General features: G+C 38.5%; 2 protein-coding genes and 1 long non-coding RNA gene across 6 annotated transcripts; 2 read left to right on the top strand and 1 right to left on the bottom strand.

Annotated features, from left to right (window-relative positions):
* Window positions 1–1,164: 1,164 nt before the first annotated feature.
* On the bottom strand, window positions 1,165–3,734 carry LOC138058964 (uncharacterized). The gene is made up of 2 exons (XR_011134117.1): window positions 2,707–3,734; window positions 1,165–2,123 (listed from the first exon to the last, which is right to left on the bottom strand). It is a non-coding gene; the product is annotated as an uncharacterized lncRNA (long non-coding RNA).
* Window positions 2,117–8,364, top strand: LOC138058963 (kappaPI-actitoxin-Avd3a-like). Of its 4 annotated transcripts, none has more exons than XM_068904439.1 (4): window positions 2,117–2,328; window positions 5,795–5,922; window positions 6,760–6,966; window positions 8,143–8,364. In XM_068904439.1, the coding sequence occupies exons 1-4, from the start codon at window positions 2,321–2,323 to the stop codon at window positions 8,163–8,165; spliced, it is 366 nt and encodes a 121-aa protein (XP_068760540.1). In that variant the 5' UTR covers window positions 2,117–2,320; the 3' UTR covers window positions 8,166–8,364. The 4 variants fall into 4 exon arrangements, with proteins under 4 accessions (XP_068760540.1, XP_068760541.1, XP_068760539.1 ...); XM_068904440.1 differs by having other exon boundaries at window positions 6,760–6,977; XM_068904438.1 differs by having other exon boundaries at window positions 6,742–6,966.
* Window positions 8,365–13,917: 5,553 nt separating this feature from the next.
* Window positions 13,918–18,659, top strand: LOC138060021 (uncharacterized). The gene is made up of 6 exons (XM_068905700.1): window positions 13,918–14,039; window positions 14,951–15,098; window positions 15,446–15,523; window positions 16,258–16,335; window positions 17,042–17,143; window positions 18,423–18,659. Exons 2-6 carry the CDS (start codon window positions 14,958–14,960, stop codon window positions 18,444–18,446), a joined length of 423 nt encoding a protein of 140 aa, XP_068761801.1. The 5' UTR covers window positions 13,918–14,039; window positions 14,951–14,957; the 3' UTR covers window positions 18,447–18,659.
* Window positions 18,660–19,363: the final 704 nt, after the last annotated feature.

Here is a 19,363-nt window from a genome sequence, read left to right as displayed (position 1 = left end):
TTCGCGAGTAAACACACATGGTTACTTGATCAAGGCGAACGCTGAATTCGATGTCACTTTCGATTTTACAATTTACTTGAGCAACCAAAAGGACAAGAGAATAGTTGAAAGCACCAAAAATCTCCCAAAATGTTTTTCGCTGATGGTAGCTTTTTTATATTCGTGGTTCAAAATTTACGTTGTTTTCATGTCGCAAATTTTGTTGCTGATGGCAAAATATTTTATTCTCGATCGACCGTCCTGAAAACTTCCTTCTGCTCTTTCCTAAAAACTATGTGTCCATATTTATTTACTTTTGCATCAATATTTGCTTTGCGTAAAGCAGGCTAACAAAACCTGTACCTCGCTTAGTTTGCATTTTTGATCGTTAAAATGGAATTTTTAGTCCTATGTTTCTGACGCAAAGTTGTACATTTTTCAGGTCTCCCATTCAGATACTGACTCCGCCCCACAGAGATTAACTTCAGTGAACGTTTTTATTCGAAAGCTGTCAGACAGTCAGAGTGCACACTTAAACTTGTTGCGAAAAAATTGTAAGGGAACTTGAAAATGATGAACATGTAAGCCTCGAAGCCAATGTTTCTCGATTCCCTTTTATTTTCTTCAATCTTCCTGGGTTTAGTATTTTGCTAGTAACAACATGTCTTCTCATGGGGCTATTTTTCTAGGACATCAACCATGGGAGTATAATCATACGGTACCAAAACAATATCGTGTATTATTAGAGCTAAATATTACGCAAGAACACCTTGAATCTCCTGGAAGACAAAACGCAGCTCAGTTGAAAATATGGAATAAAGCGCTGTGTTACTGCACTACCACACGTACGCAATGCGTGCCTTTTTTTTTTTTTTTTTCGTTGTTCTCTCGTTGCATGTCAGGTTAGGGCATGCTCAGCTAATAGATATTAATTAATTCAGCCAGGTACGTTAGGTCAACCTTATGTCCTTTCAAAGCCAAGTAAGAACTAAAGAAATCTTCCAATTTACTTCAAGAATTCGAAGTAGTCGTTTTCAGCTGATCCACTTGTAAGATTGTATTAATTAACCGTCCTAACCATGAAACATTTTTGGTTTGCAATGATGTGGAACTACTCGTAGGTCTTTTCACAATCTGAGAATTCTAAGTGTTGATGAGCATTGTATATTTGAAGCGTCCACTCAATCACATCTATAACGCTTTGGTTGCGTTATTTATTCAAAAAGAAAAAGCACTGTTAGGTGCAATATATTACAAAATATACACACAAGACCTTTATTTGTAAACTACCTTTATCACAACTGAGTGATTCTAGAGAATTTTGAGCAGGGAAATACGCTTACTCGTCCTACAATAAGGAAAATTGCGCCAGGGCAATCCCTCGAAGCATATCAACTCTTCTTTGCCTCAAAGTACTTCCCGGCAAAGAAATCATTCTTTTTTCAAGTTCATCGCATATGGCATTGCGACGTCTCATAAGAGTAGGACTTGGGAGACATGGCCTGACTCCGTCGCTAACTTGAGCGACGATTCCCGAATAACTGCATCGATCATATGATGTAATGGTACAGTTTGAATCATCATTGTTATTTGTTGTGTTGAGGTGTGGAAAATAACTTTCGTTCATTGAGCCTGACCTCGGTAAGGGATTGTCACTGAAAATTTGATTCCGCTCAACCAGTGATAGGTCAGAATTGCTACCAGAAAGCAGAAGCAATTTGGATTCATCGCATCTGTTCTTTGGAGCAGTAAAGCCTCTTCGCTTAAGCGACCGTGCTTTGTCCATGAAGCTCATGTTGTTCTTGTTGTAAAAGTATATCGCTGCAAATACTTTTAAAGCCAAGAAGAAAACAATTAATTGATAGAGTGGAGCTACCGTATCCGCAACTTTCAAACCTCTAGATCTCTTGCGATAACCAAGCGAAAGTAAAACAAATTAAAGCTCCACGTTATGTGCTGCTCAGTTCTCTTCCACAATTTTTCCACAACTTGTACTTGTTCCCTCTCCGTTGGTTGTTTGTTACTCAAGGGTATCGTTTTTGCCAAATGTGTCAGTGTTTCAGTGTCTTAAAGCACAAAGCAAAGACATATCATGTTGCATTGCAGCAAGTGACCTTTGCGCTGATCACAGTGTTTTTTGACAGCTGTAAAATATCATAGTATCGATGACGTGAATATTTTGAACATAAACAAATCTCATTGTCCGCATCCGTTTTAATATAATTGATATAATGATGAATGTAATTTATCGACAAAATACGTCATTGAAAGTCTGTTTCAACCTCTGTGCGACTACGCGGTGATTTCCTTCCTTGCGGCGCGACATTAGTAAACATATCCCATGGAGTGGTAAAAGTCTTCTTGTGCATGCATTTAAGAATTTAACCTAATGCAGTCGTCAACGTAATGTTCATGAAACGTCGGAATTAAAGTTTCACTTTGTTTCAGCGTAGTAAATTCATCTAACTCGTCTTGTTAAAATAATCGAGTAGAGTATAAACTAAGTCAGAGATTCTTAGGAACCCTTTTCGTTCTGTTTCAGGCATGCATTCTATCCCAGAATCGTTAGTCGACAAAAAAAAAATTCCACCCCACCGACTAAGAAATAATGAAGGATTCTCGCTTTACCAGTTTACTAAATACTGCAACATCTTAAATGATTTTTGGTCTCTAACTCTTTTCATCTGTTTTATGGGAGTCATGTCAGCAAGTTGTGAATGTCCTTACTTATCTTCTTTCCTGTTCAGCTGCAAAGGTACTTTGAGTCTTTCTTATGTGAAACCAACCGCGGCAGTCAACATTCCCCACATATATTGAAGAAAGCAACAGGATCACGAATTCAAATTCTTTGTTTGTTATTCGACCGGTTCGTGTTCATTAATTTTCCAAAGCTTTTGTTCTTTTGCCCTTCTCTGGGATTAAGTTTCCACTTGCAAAACAATCAGCACGAAATAGGTGTGTAAACTACCGGATATCCACTGGCTGTAGATGGGTATCTCATTTGACGTCACTAGGTACTTGAATGTTTCGGGCCATATCTGCATGTTTGCGCGTGATATATTCTCGGCAAGAATGGGGCTTACGGCGAAGATAGGTAGTCTTCAGAGTCAATTGAAGTGCAGCAAGCACTTGATCGATTGCTAAATCCAGCTTATACTACTCTCATTGAACCTGAAGAAGGCTGGTTTGGCCAGCCGAAATATCATGAGTACACCACTAAAATCAAATCTACGTTGTCTCGGCTCTTGCTCAAAATATTAAGCTTCTCAACTTATAATCACGCCCATCAGATCAAGTCACTGATCCAACGTACACCGACAGGAAGATTGTCCACGGTTGCTTGCTTCAAAACTTTATACTACAACCTTTTCAAGAATCCTGTCTGAATTCAGATTACGTATAATTTCACAATACATTGCCATCCTGCTAAGGTCAAGGCCTGTGTACAACAATTGGCGTGGAGCCAGTGATTCGCCCGGCCTATCGGCGGGTTGAGGTGGCGATAACTCAATTACACTTCACATAACGCAACCCATGACATTCCGCCGGTGGCGCCGCGGAACAGCCAGAATTGTCATAAATTCTTGTGTAAAAAAAAGGTTATAAATCCGGCTTCTGATAAAACGGAGAGGGCACCTAGACCAAGTGTTGGGAATGCCTCCAAAGTTATCCAACACTGTCACAATTTTTAAAAACGATTTATTCGTCCCTCGTATTACAAGATTTTCTCCTTTTTCTCTCTTCAACCGCTCCCCTTTTTTTTAGACAACTCCCTCTATTCTGATTGGTCGTGTACATTCTCATGATTTCCGATGTAATTGTATTGTCAACAACGATTTGACCCCAAGTTCACAATTCACACATCACTTTGCACTTCAAAGCGACATTGTCACGCAACCGACACGATTCCGACACAAGTATTGCGCTATACTGAGACAACGGTACTGAAATTTATTCAAAATGGCGGCCATTCGGAGCAATTCAAGATGGCGGCTATTTTTAATGAAATGCATGCAATGTGGTCGCTAGAGTGAAAACCGAGAATAGACCTTATTCGCTTATACATTTTGCTTTCCCAATACAGATAGCGCAGTGGTGAGAGCACTCCTCTCCCACCGATGTGGCCCGTGTTCAATTCCCAGACTTGGCGTTATATGTGGATTGAGTTTGTTGGTTGTCTACCCTGCACCAAGAGGTTTTTCTCCACTTACTCGGGTTTCCCCTCTCCTCAAAAACCAATATTTGACTTTTTACAGTGTCCCCAATTAGTGCTCCAGCGCTAGAACTACTAGACACTTAAATAAAGTTCCTTTCCTAAAAGTTCCTTTCTTTTCTTAAGTTAATTTTGTGGAATTTTAAAAACCGAGCTCTATTCCCGACTTCCCCCTTCTTTCAAAAGCCGCGAAAACCGCATACCCCGAAACAAATCATTGAGCTTTCTCTGAAATATACAACTTGATTTAGGGTGCATTCGATTGACCCTATTCCGGAACAAGAATGGTCAAGAATACGTGGATTGATGCTTTAAAACGGTATGTCCGGCGTTTTGAAGCAACAAGAGATGTATCTAAAATAGCATTTTAGCAGGTGTTTGACAATTTTAATGTAAATCTCCGTGAAAACAAAGGTTTTCTTACTTCTGTTCCATGCATTCCTATTCCGGAATGCTGTCAATCGAACGCAGCCTTAAACTGCCGCTTGCCTATCCGAATAGTTGTTCATTAGCCTCATTTGTCAAGTACGAAGAAGTTGTGAATTATGGGTCATGAAGACTGAGTAAACGTTGAGATTGCACAGGCCTTGGGTACGAACTGAAGCCATTTGTTAAACTTCGAGTATTATTCTGCTTATTCTGAAAAAGTGATCTTTTTTTTTCCTCTGTTGAACCGTTTCGCTTCATGAAACCAAAAATGTCATTTCGAAAAAGTGATCTGGCTATAGAAGGGAACAACACGCTTTTTAGTGACTCAAATCAAGATCACATTAGACTGCTCATGATTTTTTCTGTCTTTATTTATTGAGTATCGACATATTAAGGAAGAAAAGTATATCGTACGAGATCAATATGACAAGCTACGCTTCCCGCTATTTTCTATAACTGAACTAAATCCTGGGTATTTCGATTAGTGTCTTCATTATTTGACCTGTTAAAAACTCAGTTTCCGCATGCTTTGTTTGACTTTAAGAGTAATTGTTTGAATGATATCCTACAAGATCAGGAGCCCATCAATGGATTCAATTCACCTCGCGGCATCGGTTAGTTCACAAAAAAATGACAAGAAAAAAAAACTTGAGACTGATTTACTAGTGGAAGTGATTTACGATTGAATGTATTGGGTATTTACACATTCAAAAATGACTCATGGCAATTTGCACTAGTTTGCTGTCTTTCTGACATCCTTTGTATCTGTGTTTACCGGTGTTAGGAGTAATTACAATTCCTTTTGAATATGATTTTACATTCGCGAGCTTCTCCACGATGAAAAAAATCGCATTCAAATTTTGATCATGCTGCCATGCCGAGTTTTACAACAGTTATTTTCTTTCACATTCAAGAAGCCACCTTCGAAACGTATTTAGTTTCCTGGACAACTAATGAGATACCGCTATTGGAACAACTCAAGCGAACCCCGCTTTTAAATGTTTCAAATACAATGTTGATTTTTCGTTGTCCAGCTGTCGAAAGTTCAACAGCTGTTTTATTGTCTTATAGCAACTTTTCAGCAGTAATTTTTTCTGTTTATCTTATCTCCAAATATGGATTGATGAAACAAAGCAGTGATGGCCTGTCCTTTTTACACGTTTCTTGTTGAAGCGGAGCAGGAAGAAAGTATCAGGACATAACGTCGCAGAGACGCTGCTTCCTTTTCGATATGAAGATGCCAGAATTATCGTCCATATCAGTGAAAATGCCTCTGCTTGTATTGATTCTTCTAGTAGCAGGTAAAAGGGTAGTAGTTTTAACACAACTTTGTTAAATAACCACTTTTTATAGAAATGAAAATGTTGCCCATTCATAACTCAGGACAAACTCATTATGTCAGTTCCTGTTCACATTGGAAATCGTCGTTTGCGCCTTCGCTAGGCCGCTAGTCACAGAGGGTGTACCTCCGAAAAAATAAATCATCTCCTTCGTTTTCTTTTCCCCTTCTCGGATTGTTGGCTTAAGGGTAATAATTCAACATTCATCATTTGCTATTTATTGCGCCCTTGTCCCGCGCAGTAAAAAATAAGTGGTCAGTTTCACGTTACGCTCACTGACTCCTTGATATTGGTGGACCAAAACAAAAGATCTCTCATTAGCGTCTTTTGTTCGTTCAACAGTATTTGTACATTACACCATCGTCACCTCGGTCTCAAGAGATTGGTTGAGCAATTTTGCGAATAACCGTTCGTTTAAGGAGAACTGAGTCATTTTCTTATCATTAATTATCAGCTATTTTCCCGTCATATGCACGTAGGAGCACTAATACTCTGATAACTCAAGCTAAAATACTATAAGTTCGTGACGGATAAAAGAAAGAGAATCGACTTAATCAATGGTTCAATGAATACAATAGTTTACTAAATTACTATCATAATGGATCTTCCTGATTGACTTCTCTCAGGGAAACAGTGAGCAGTTATTTTTAACGAGTGATTCAACGCATTCTCATTCCTTGAACAAAGGTTGTCAAACTCACGGACACTGCATAGAAACAGATTTTTGCTGGCAGTAAATAAAATTTATTAGCATCTTATCTCACGTTGACGCTATGATAGGTGTTGTTTTCTATGTAGGATTGTCACGAGCCAACAGTGATGCTGAAACGGGTGGTCTTGGGAAGGACTGCTCCTCTCCGTACGAGGCTGGACCGTGCCGTGCATATTTCCGCAAATTTTTCTTTGATACCAGCGATAAAACTTGTAAAGAGTTTGGGTATGGAGGATGCGGAGGGAATGGAAACCGATATGACACAAAGGAAGAGTGTCAAATGATGTGTGGAGGTCAGTAAAAGGTTTGTATTAAAAATCACTTTATTAAAGTCTCAAGGTTATTTAGCCGAGCGCGAGTGCTCTAATAATTTGAGAGAATACAAATTAACTGAAATCAGAACAAATCAAATCAAAGGTCTGTTAATTTTTGAGAAGAGCGGAAAACCGGAGTACCCGGGGAAAAAAACCTCTCAGAGCAGAGTAGAGATAACCAACAAACTCAACCCACATGATGGAAGGCGAGTGCTCTCACCACTGCTCCAGCCCTGTGCCTGTGTCGAGCCCCGACAGTCCAACACCAGACTGAGTCCAGCCTTGATGAATGACGCACGACCTCTTGTACGAATATGAGGAAGTAGTAATAAGAAAATAACACAAACAGCGGTGATAAACATTGTATTCCAACGCATTTTTATAAAACTTGACGTTTCGTACGCTAGTCAACACACATTTTCAAAAGTGACCGTTACAATTTTTGAAAACTATATATATATATATATATATATATATATATCAGAAACCCATAAGGGTTGAAACGTGTAACGGCCCCTTGTGTGCTGGGAAACAAGCTTCTGAATATTCAATTTGCTAAGTACCATATTTGGAACAACAAGAGCGAGGGGTTTCCAAATATGGTACTTAGCACTGAAACATTCAACCAATCAGTTCGCACTGAATATTCGGAAGCTGTGAACGCGCGTTACACGTTTCAACTCTTATGGGTTTCTGATATATATATATATATATATATATATATATCGTAAACATTAGGGGTCTGGAACCTAGACTGAGAAAAATGATCTGCAGCAGTACGTGTCTAGACATAATGAGGAGTAATAGCTAAAACAGCAATAACTTCTCACTACTAATATTGACATTAAGGGAAGGTTTAGCTTTTGAATGAACGAAGTTTCTTTAATTTTGCAGTGAAAGGGGGATAACCGCTGCCCCAGGCCCGCTTTATCTGAAAGCTCACGAACTGGAGAATCGAAACGAGTATCTTGACGAACCTAACCCCCCGTCAGTTGTGTCATTTTAGCGATCTTTCCCCAGTCTTCCCTAGTGTCTCGCTCTTTCCACATTCTCAGTCGCGTCAGGGCTCAAACAATACGTATGATTCATCAAATATAGTTATTCTTTAGTCCAGGAGACACAAAATTGAAATGAATTTTTTTCTGTTATTTGCAGGCTTTGGCAGTGACGATCTCTAGCAGTAAGGCCGGAAAAAATAAGTTCAAAGCAGTGTACGCTTTTAAACCAAAGAGTATTTCAGTAATTTGTGTTCTTAAATGAATTAGTAAATGAAGACCCAGCCATAGTCTTGAGGAATTGACTGCTGATACCGCAATAATCAGCAGTGTTAAATGTCGAAGGAAAGTTGATATAAAGTTCCAATAGTTATTGACTTCATTACGTCTTCCTTATTTATGTGTTGCTTCTTGGCTAATTTTATAGATAAGGATGGTTGCCTGTGAACAACTGCATTTTTTTATTTCTTACCTTGGAGATATTTGAATTCCCATCACCAGAAAAACTGAGTCATCCAGCGACCCTAAACTGATTGTTGTTGCTTAGACTGCTCAAAACGCGGAAGTTATGATATGAAAAAGCAGGCTTGTTACTTTTACTGACAATCTTAGTTGTCGCGAGTGACTAGAGTCACTGATAAAAATTAACGGGAAGAAAACTAGAACGCGTTCAATCGACCGTCGACGCAAAATACAACCCGTCTATGGCCAAGTGAACTGACACGGGATTGAAGATACAGGAATGTGATCAGTGAACAAACATGGCGCCCTATAGCTTATTCTACACCATACAAGGGCGATTAATGTGCAGGTCCTTTCTTATTCTATTTCATACGGTTACGTTTTCAGATCATATCAATACAACAGATAATGGAAAATTGACGACTATTTTGGGGCTCGATAATATAATTGGCCATTCGCCTTTTTAGTTTTTCAAAGTATGATCTGTGCAATCGAAATATTTTCTAGGGATATTATGTTAGAGGAACAACTTAATTTAAATAAAATAAATAAAAATTTATTTTGGATGGTCCAAAACTGCAAACATGTTTGCGAGTAAAAACTTTTTTTTCATTTTCAAGCTCCCATCGTTTTATTTTTGGTCATCACTTTAATTAATCTGTCTTACTCGTCCATTTTCTGTTTCGTCCGTTTATTTTCCTCATTCTTTTTTTACATTCAACGAGAAATCGAAGTACCACAATTATGATACCAGAACCGTTACTTAGGATCTGTGAAACGTGCTGTTACTCCTGCTATTCAAGTTACTGCAATCAAATGTTTAAAAAAATACGTTCTTTGTGTTAAAAGAGCCCATGATTATACCTTTCGTTTCCCATGTAATTTCGGATGTTAAACGGTTATAAAATAACGGCTTAACTCTTAAAAAGAAAGTACGCTTAGCTTATCAGTATCGAGTCACAATACTATAATTGCTTGAGTTGCAACTATGAGGTTGCCCTCTACCACTTGCTTATCAATCAGTGACAATATATTCCCTACAACATTAACTAACATCTGAGATAATTACGCTCCAGTTACCTACTACGGGCTTGACCTGCCTTATGTGCTTGGCGACAATAATCAATGACATGAACTGCCGAAGTGGATGCTGCCTCGAGGATACTTTATTATTTGGACAACTCTAGTGATATTAGGCTTATACCACCCTGAGGCTGAATCCATTTATATTTTTTACACCCTACTGAAGATTGACAACGTTTCAGCCACGAACAAACACAAACCTGCAAAATAGAATAAAAGAGACATTCGAGCGAATGATAATTCGGTTTGGTCAATCAAAAAGGACGGAGACAATCCAGTAAACCAATCAAAACTCGAAGTAGTTACGCGTAGCCGACACAAGGCGCGGGAAAATGTGCACGCGCTAGTCATGATTGGTTTTGGTTTCACTTCTGATTGGTAGAAAAAGTGGCGCGAGAACTTTGAACCAATCACTGAGTGAAGTAATGCAAAACCAAACCCTCGATTGAAAACGGCTTTATATACATATTCAAATGCGATTTAAAAGCAATCATGATCAATCATGGTGAGATAGGACATCACCCCAACCATGAATGAACAGTGTGCCAGGCTGTTTTGAGATGGAGCCTACGTTTTATTGTCCTTATTCGAGAAGACTCGAGAGTTTAACCATTTGCAGATGTCATCAAAACTCAGGCAGCACTTATGGTGTGTCACCTTTGATTTTAAGCCCTCGTGCAGCTCAAGGCCGAAAACAAAACTACTACATGCGCATGCGCATTAAATTATGGCTGATGGAATGATGGCAACTATTCCTATTTTATCGTCAAAAATGATCGATTTTTCGAACTTTCCATTGGGGCCAAGAGGAAGGTTATCCTAAAACAAACTCTTACTCATGGTTCGTTTTTTTTAGGAAAATCCAAAAACGGATTTGTGATCTCAGATCAATGGGTTCTTCAGCAAAATCCGAAAAAGCCTGGATTATTTTCTATGACAAGAGTTGCGTACAATTTAAAAATAATAATAATAGGTGGTTAACTGGTTTGTTTTGAAGAAATCCTTCAATGCCACCAGAGAAAGGTACCTTAGCGATCGATAAGAAGAGATGACGAAAAACATGCGTGCTAAGGTACAAATCAATTCGTTTACTTTTTTAGCTCTAGGAAAGGTGCTAAGTCTGCTAAAAATATTATTGCTGTCAATAAACGTTTAGTGTAATTTCTGGTGTGAAATATTTGCAGGAAACCTAACTATTTTCGACATATTCGTGTCTTCGATCCGTAGGATATAAAAATGGCGCGAGAAAAACATTTGGGATAGACTGTCATGTACGGTAGCTATTGTGTATCATTTTTGCATGAAAAACCGCTCGTCAAAAATCCTTTTTCAAATCCTTTCCCAAAAAAAACGCTGACGTGATGAATCTCAAAAATCTGGATTTAGATTTGATCCAAAGTATCCCCCTCGACTGTGAATACTTTGGATATATTCATGATCCGTTTTCGGATATTCCCAAAAAAACTCACCCTCAGTTTCCTTGTTTAATTTGGGTTTCTTTACTTTGTTTGTTCCAATTGATTCGATATAAAAGGATATAAAGGACTTTCTCAAACTTCCGAAAACAATAATCGACGCCGAAAACATAACTGCACGTGTAAGTGAGGACCAACATAACAAAACACAGAAGCAGGAAAATTCAGCGTCAAAGCGCGTTAATTAAGACAGTAAATTTCCCTTCGAGGCATTTTTAGGATCCTGCCTTTTTGTCCACGATGTAATCAAGAGCAAGGGAAGGAAAAAAGCCTTTACCAAAAGATACCTCTATACAATAAGCAATACGACGGGGTTGTTGCTTTTAAGCAACTCTGTGACAATAAAATCTTTTCATTTATTAATTTAAAGAGAGAGAAACGTTCCTCCAGATTGGGCTGAAGACCTACCATGATGTCATGAGTATGTTGAAAAGAAAGCGAATTAACTTCAACGGCGTTTCTTTGAATCTAAGGTGATAATGTTTCTGAGTTAATATTTTTGGCTGTTGTTTTTTCCTTTGGAGGAGGGGAGGGGGATTTGTGGCATATCGCTCCACCCCAATCCCCTTTCCTAGTGCCTACTAGAACATTGATCGGTTCTAAAAATACTGATTTGAAAAATCATGATGTAAGCCGCGTAGGTTTCTGGTTAAAGAAATGCCTCACATGCAATTACACGGACGAACTGACTACACATTTTCGGCTACTAAAGAGACATGACAAATTCCACACTACATTGACTGTAACTCAAAAAAGCGTACCCATCTCTTCTTCAAGACAAACAACTGTTTCTGAACATTTTACCAGCAAAATATACACGCCTCACGAAATGAACTCATGCCATTGGAACTCATCCACGCATCTCGTGACTCCATACGCACGCAAAGCCCGAGAAGCGTTTCTAATCGACAGGGGCCAAACGCTTGAACCCAAATTAAAGGTATAAACAAAAGATAATTGTAAATAATCTTTATCTGTAACACAATACATATAACTATATGTAATGTTTAAAAAACGAGCAGCAGTGTTTTATCGGGGTTTAAAAACACGAGGCGTAGCCGAGTGTTTTTGACCCAATAAAACCCGTCCTGCGAGTTTTTTGAACGGCTTAAAAAACATTCCACAAAGAGCGTGTCCCTCTAGACTCGAAACAATGGTTCAAATTGTGAGAAGTGAATATTAGCATACAAGAAAAACAAGCTATGCCTTATTAGTATTCTTTATATAAAGAACACTAACGAGGAGTGTTTTATCGGTGTTTTAATAGGCTGTTAGGCTCATGAATTATTAATGAGGTTTTAAATTTTTCATTACCTGTGATCTTATACCTAGTTTTCTTATGGCTTATATTTGAATTTCAGAAAATTTTAACAGCAAATCACTTAACTCCCTGAAGAAGTCAGGCCGTGCCTGACGAAATATTGATTAAACAAAAACATATATACGACCAGCCTTGCATTATTATTTTGTTTTTAGTCTACAAGTTATTTGCTGGTTAGATCTCCCAGGATTAGGCACTTGTACATTGTTCAGCTGGCCCTTAAATAAAAAAATTCCTGTGAAAACCGTATCTTTCTTAACATTATTACATTTACTCCGTACTTGACGTTGTACGTAAACTATTGTACAAAGGGGCTATCGTCAATTCTTCTCTGCCAGTTAGCCGCATGTTAATTGCCTTCAGTATGACTTATATGCCCATTGAGGGTGAGCTTGCTTGCCACCTGAATATGTATCCTTAATAGGCAGCTCCTTATCGGTAAGCTAAAAACATCCAATACGAGTAAAGTTAATATTCTTTTGTATTTTTTAATGAACAAGCATAATTATAATATTTGGTTTGTCTCACAAACATTCCATTCCTATTCAATGTAAGCGACAATTCAATGTTTTTGGTAGGTTTGCTGCTTCAAAATTTATGTCAAATTTCAGATTTTCCTCAGGAGAAAGAAAAAAGAAAAAAAGAAAAAAGGATCGGACATTCATTGTTCCAAAGACATTGGTGGTAGAGTCAAGTTCATTGTCACAAAAAAGGCATGCATATTTTGTCATTTTGTGTTCGACGACTCTTTATGACATTTCTATTTACACCTGCAGCTTTGCCGGATTTTGCTAAAAGGAAAGATTTTAGCAGGATCTTCGAAATATTTTTATACCGTCAAGTTTTAAATGGCCCGCTTATAACAGTTAAAATGATGAAAAGAAAAAATATATTTGGCGTAGTATTAAGTGGTCATACCGTCTTTTTAGTTCCTCAAATCCAATCTGCCCGCCCGAAAATTTAAAAAGGAGAATGTTACAGAAACAATTTTATCGATTTTTTTAATGTGCTCGTTGTGGGATAATAATTTGGAGCTACAAATACTCTAAACGAATTCAAGATTTTTCAGATTTCTCGCTTTTAGATTCACATTTCAGATTTTTCGTTATTCATAATGAAAGGAAATAAAAGTGACAATTAAATTTAATAACTATTTTAAAGGATCTCATCAACATCCGGCGGTTAAAGCTCTTTACCCGATTTCGTCCCACGAATGTTCAAAATTGACAACAATGCCGGCAAAATAGAGCGCGTGTTGTAAAATCGTTAGAATCAATCATTGTTCGAAAAACAAAATCATATTAAGCTTGACTTTACTTACAATGTCAAATTCAGTTGGCAAAGAAATCGCTGGGCGCGTCCGCTCGTATCAGGCTGATCGAAGTACAAAAGTGATGAAAAAAGGCTGTGAAATAATTGCCCCTAGGTATATGAAAAGATCCATGTGGTAATGAAGTGACACCGGATACTTGTACGAGTACTCATTCTTTTCAATTGAGAACCATTTGTTATTCCGCACATTACAAGGGGAAGACGTTTTACTTTATGATAATAATTGCGAGAATGATTTGAGAAATAATTAAGGTGTTGACAGGAAAAATGTCATGAATGGTGAGTATAAAAGTTCTATTTCGAGTCCATAGTTTTCACTTAATCTACACCACACTTTTGTGCCAAGCTCACTTACTTGTGGACAGAAGCTGAGTACCACCTAAAGTAAGTGAAGCCTCACTCTTAACAATGTCCTAGTTTTGAATTTTTAGGTTTTCTTTGAAAGCATAGAGATTTCAGTCATAACTGAGTGCAGTGGTCAGGTGAAAAACGTTTTAATATTTTCTACAGTACTGGGAATGTCTGTCTTTAACCTTGAAATTTCTTCTCCCAATTGTACTTTCATGTACATGTATTCTGTACTTTATCTTTAAATAATGTTCCTTTTTTCTGACCATTCAGTACAAGTAACACTTTAAAAAAAGCTGAGAAATAAAAATATAACTTATTGTCAGTGCATCATATTGTTATTGGTTAAATCAAATTGTTGAAGAAACCAAAAGTAGGAATCGAAGCTCTTGATCCTTAAAAGTCATAAAAACTAAATTCGACCGACATATATTTTATGACTGACAAACACAAACTCCGAGACATATTTGATCTTGCACTGACGGACGGTCTTAAGATATTGGAAAAAAAATTTTTTTCATTCATTTTAAACTTGAAGCTTCGTGAGAACACCGTAACGTTTTAAGTTTAAAACTCATGATAAACATCAAAGAGTTTTTTTCTGGCGCAAATTCAGAACTTTGGAACGCTCATGTGCGTCAAGTTTTCAACAACAAATTCTTATCGCACACTGTTACTCTTCCTCTCGCCGTTATTTTGATTTTGTTATAATTATATCAAGGATTTTAATGCTCAATTTGTTTTTCTCAATTCCTTGTTTAATCTTCGCGAAGGGGGGAATATATTTAAAAGAGAGTTTTCTATTTTCTAGGCTAAGGCCTCGTTTCACAGGTTTTTCATCGTTTTCTGGTCCTAACTTGCTTTATCGGTGCATTATTGGTACGGGTTGCATCTAATGATCAAAGATGGAAAAAAGTATTAAAGATCGAGGACATTTTATTTTTCAGGGTAATAATGTTTCTACGAATTATTGTCTTCTTTTTCGTGGTCTATCTTGTAAGCTGTGAAACAGATCGAAAACACCGCGAGGAAGACCCTCCACTACAGCAAGCCTTAAATAAATATTCTTCTGCCCATGTGAGAGCCGGAAAAAGAGTAAGTTGATTGACCCTGACATTAAATATGGTTTCAGTTCTGATTATGCAGTAGCGATGGGCATGTTCTCGTTACATCCGCTTGTAAAGCTCTTTTGACGCATTATAGTTTAAATTAATTCGTAGGACTGAACTAACAATTACATAAAATATCATTAAAATGTGAAACCCATCAGACTATCCCTTTCAGCAAAGGCTTTTTGCAAGTAACATAAACTGGTTGTCGGCTCAGCAATTTCAATTGTTTTGATTTCATTGCTGCTCACTAGTTAAGTTTGCCGAAATACTTTATAGTTTTGGCTTTGTGAAAACACCGGACCGACTACTGACTTCCATTTCTTTCCTCAGGGTTCTGATAATGATTCTCCACCATTAAAAGAGGCTCTCAGTAAGACTCATTTCGGACATTTTCGAGGAAAAAGAAAGGTAAAGAGTAGACTACCATGGTTAAAGAACGTATTCAAGACTTAATGTTTTAAATTTTTTAAGATAAAAAGAAAACCTTTAAAAGAAACGCTCATTTTGAACAATTCACAGGAGAAAAACCAGAAAGAATTGAACTAATTCATAGCTCCCGTCAGAAGGATAAATGCGCAGAGAACGAATTTGTGATCAAAATCGGTTAAAATGTCTTTCCCCTCCACGGTGGGTTGAAGATATGACGTCCAGTGCTTATAGCCCTAACCAGTAGGCACTTCCCCTTGCCTTGTCACCCTCTTCATAGTTTGTATTTGACCTTGAAGCACAGCTCACAATCATGTGAAATTAGCTGCATGTTAGTTTTTGAGGGCGAGGAAGTCAGAAACTTTCTTTGACACTACTATAGGTTTGTGTTACGTTGTCCTGTTTTTGCCTCCACCGCGGTAATTGTAAAATGACCTTCTCTGTCAATGCTTCTTTCTTCCTCACTGTGTTACAATTATGTTATGTCGCCAGTTCGATCCCCGTCTCATTCCATCGACGTCTGTTTCGACTTTCCTCTGATCGGTGTAGCTGTAGCTTTAAATACCCGTAAATTAAACGGAGCAATGACAGAGGGAGGGGGCTAAAGGGTGCGCACCGAGGACGACAAGTTTATCACTGAGTAACTCTATTTCACTGGCACGTGTTACCCTCGTAAAAATAAGGACCTTTACCTTAATGCTTTTGCTCGGTTTCAGGGTGGGTTGGAGCCAGAAGAAGGTTTATTGGAAGCATTAAAGAATGTCTACTTCGGAAATATACGTGGAAAACGACAGGTAAAGTTTTTGTCGCGGGGTCAGTGAATAGTTTGCACGCAATGGGAGGGGACACATGTACAGGTTGCGCGCAGGCGGAAAGGATACAGGTAAAACGGTTTGCGCATAGAGGCGATGGGTGAAGTTCAAAATACCTCGGGGGAAGAGATAGAAGTAACCTTTGTACAAATAGGGATACGAAAAGCGCGCAGGAGCAGGGGACCCAGGTCTTGTATGCCGCACAACGGGAGGATACCAGTCTATGCTCTGGTGGAAAAAGACACAGGTATGAAGAGTACATAGGGTTAGAGGACTTACTGAAGAAGCGTAATCAAGTTCTAATTTGAAGTGTACAGAAGGGACCCTGGTACAATATATCTTCAGGTACAAAGGACTCATGTATATAGTATGCCTGATAAAACGTGGTGGACACATTTATTTATCAAGTAAATTTTTAACGCAGGGGAAGAAAACATGGTTGCAGTGTTTTCTTAGGAAGTGGATATGTAGGTGTAATGTGTGGGAATGGTGGGGGGGGGGGGGGGAGAGGAGGACATGTCTCGCGTTTTCGATGCGACCTTTATATGGTTTGGTTTGTCTCTGGCGATTACTTTTGCCATTTCAATATCATTTACATGGATTGAACAGGCCCAACGGGGATGCTTTTTTTCAGTGATGTTTCATCGCGACATGTCGGGTAGAGTGATCTTTTTTTGTACGATTTTAGATGTCAGACAAAGATTTATTGCAAGCTTTAAAAAGCGCGTACTTTGGGAACATCCGTGGGAAACGAGAAAAAGATAATGAGCTCAGGGGGAAGGAATCACAGGTAAAGTACACGAGATGTAATCGAACAACAATGACTGACGAAAGGAAGAAGTGATTCTCGCATTTATCTGCACAATTAAATTAATTAATTATTTATTTATTTATTTGTTTATTTATTTATTTAATTGCCCTGCGGTGGTTGAACATTGCATCGCAGAGGTCAGGGGTTCGAATCCCGTTAAAGCCACCCGAATCATTTTCTTAAATTGGCCGGATTAGTGCGAGGACCACTTCTCCTTGTATAACCTGCACTTCAAACGTATAGATCCGTCTATTTTATCAGGTTCTTTCACGGGAACACATGAGCCCAACAAATTCGTTTACTCCCAACTGAATGGCTTCACAGCACAGTTGGTAGAGCAGTAATTGCACCGGCATCACAGAGGTCATTGATCCGAATCCCGTTACGGAAACCACCTTAATATTTCAGGTGCTTATAAGAAACAATTGCTTAAATTGCCCAGATACGTACGACGGGTAAGCTCTTCCGGCTCTTTCTTCTATAACTAGCACCTAAAATGTATACAGTTATTTAAATTAAAACTCAGGGGCACCCAACGAATCTGTTCCTCACATTATCTGTTCCCCAAAGGAATCTTTCTGGCTGGCAAAAATACAGGTGTTTCGATTAGCTGGCTGGGAAATTTTGTTATTGATAGAGGTTTTGCCTGGGAATTACTGACTTTTTCTAGCATTTCAACCCGAGCTGGCTGTAGAAACTCTGAAGACTGAGGACCACTTAAAGAAAAAAACAAAGAACCCGTTCCCTCTCCCACAGAATAGTCACAAACATACGACGGCTGATCAGAGTGATTGTGCTTGCGGAAAAAATCCTGTTTTGTCCCGGTTTTGTCGCTTTTGTTCGGTCGTTTTGGATTGAGGGATTTGAAAGCGCGCGGAATTCCTGGCTGGCAAATAAATTTGATCAGCTGGCTGAGAAACAAACCAATTTTATCTAGCTGGCTGGGAAATTTCGTGTGTGTCTTGCTGGGAAAAAGGAACAGATAATGTTTTCCCAGCAACAATGAAAAACACCTGAAAATGCCTTAATAACATTTATTTTCATTAACTGGGGTATAATAATACAATTTACAACAAATTGGTCGTTGGGTGCCCCTGAAAACTGACTTAAGTTAGCGGTAAGCCGTTAGATCTCTGCGTCTTCCCAAACGAGTCCTACAATTATCATTTGTGTTGACTTCAACAATTTCTTGGACAAATGTTTGATTCATTAGAAATCTCTTGTCTTTTAATGTTATTCCTGGCATTTATTGTTTTAGGACACATCCAGACATTCCGAATGAAGAACGATTGAAGACGATAAGGAAATCTACAATAGCTCGGCAAACGATAACTGGCTACCGACGCATAACTTCAAAAAATATTCAAGGAAATAAGCATTTTTTTCCTCAACGGATTCCGTTTGTAACGCAAAATGTAATACAAATGAATAGTTGTTTGATTTTTAATGTGAACATGTACAAAAGGTAATAAATCCTCGGCATGGAGCAATCTTAGGCAAAGTGTCGTGTAGTACCTTCTCAAGAGTCGAACCTTCGCTTTCAAGTAGTAAGCCGGTCACGTTTAATTGTTTCCACAACTAATCCTCCGGCAAGCGGGCTCTATTCTTTTGCGCAAAGAATTTTACTGTTTTACGTTGAAAAAATGGCCTTTGATATTGTGAATGAAAATCAAGAAGTAGCTAATTTTATCTCAATCCAGCCCACCTAATCCACTCAGTCATCCCCTCTCAGTGGAATAGGACGGTCGTGTTCGATTCTCTACTAGGGACCTTACGATCTACGACGGCGACGTCGACAAAAACGTCACCTCAAAATATAACTTTGCTCTATCATAAGTCTTTTGCGATTATTCCATCTCGTTCAAATCGTAAAATGTGGGCGAAGTAACCTAAAAATAAATCGGTGCGAGCGGTTTCAGACGGAAAATGGAGAATGAAAGATTCGGTGTCGCACGCCGCATGCTGTCGTCACAACCTAAAATTTGGGGATTTCACGTCGTCATTATCCAGAGCACCGCAAAAATATCAGCTAAAATCCGTGTCGCACGTGCAGCACGATTAGTTATGCTCTTTTAACTAATGATATCATTGTTTTGTGGCGTCGTTGTGGACGTCGTCGTCGTAGATCTTCAGTTCCCTACTCACCGACGGTGATGAAAATTTCCCCAAGTTCCGGTACCTTTGGGCTTCTATTGGGGT

Source organism: Montipora capricornis, chromosome 8 (genome assembly GCF_036669925.1).
Source record: "Montipora capricornis isolate CH-2021 chromosome 8, ASM3666992v2, whole genome shotgun sequence".
Taxonomy (NCBI): Eukaryota; Metazoa; Cnidaria; class Anthozoa; order Scleractinia; family Acroporidae; genus Montipora; species Montipora capricornis.
Note: the sequence above shows the minus strand (reverse complement) of the source record. Positions and strands in the feature narration are given on the sequence as shown.

Bases quoted from the DNA above. Each gene is read 5' to 3' on its own strand.
- LOC138058963 (XM_068904438.1), top strand. The intron at 5,923-6,741 runs GTAAAAGGGTAG...ACGCTATGATAG, and splicing joins ATTGATTCTTCTAGTAGCAG to GTGTTGTTTTCTATGTAGGA. The intron at 6,967-8,142 runs GTCAGTAAAAGG...TGTTATTTGCAG, and splicing joins GTGTCAAATGATGTGTGGAG to GCTTTGGCAGTGACGATCTC.
- LOC138060021 (XM_068905700.1), top strand. From the start codon at position 14,958: ATGTTTCTACGAATTATTGTCTTCTTTTTCGTGGTCTATCTTGTAAGC. The intron at 15,099-15,445 runs GTAAGTTGATTG...TTCTTTCCTCAG, and splicing joins ATGTGAGAGCCGGAAAAAGA to GGTTCTGATAATGATTCTCC. The intron at 15,524-16,257 runs GTAAAGAGTAGA...GCTCGGTTTCAG, and splicing joins ATTTTCGAGGAAAAAGAAAG to GGTGGGTTGGAGCCAGAAGA.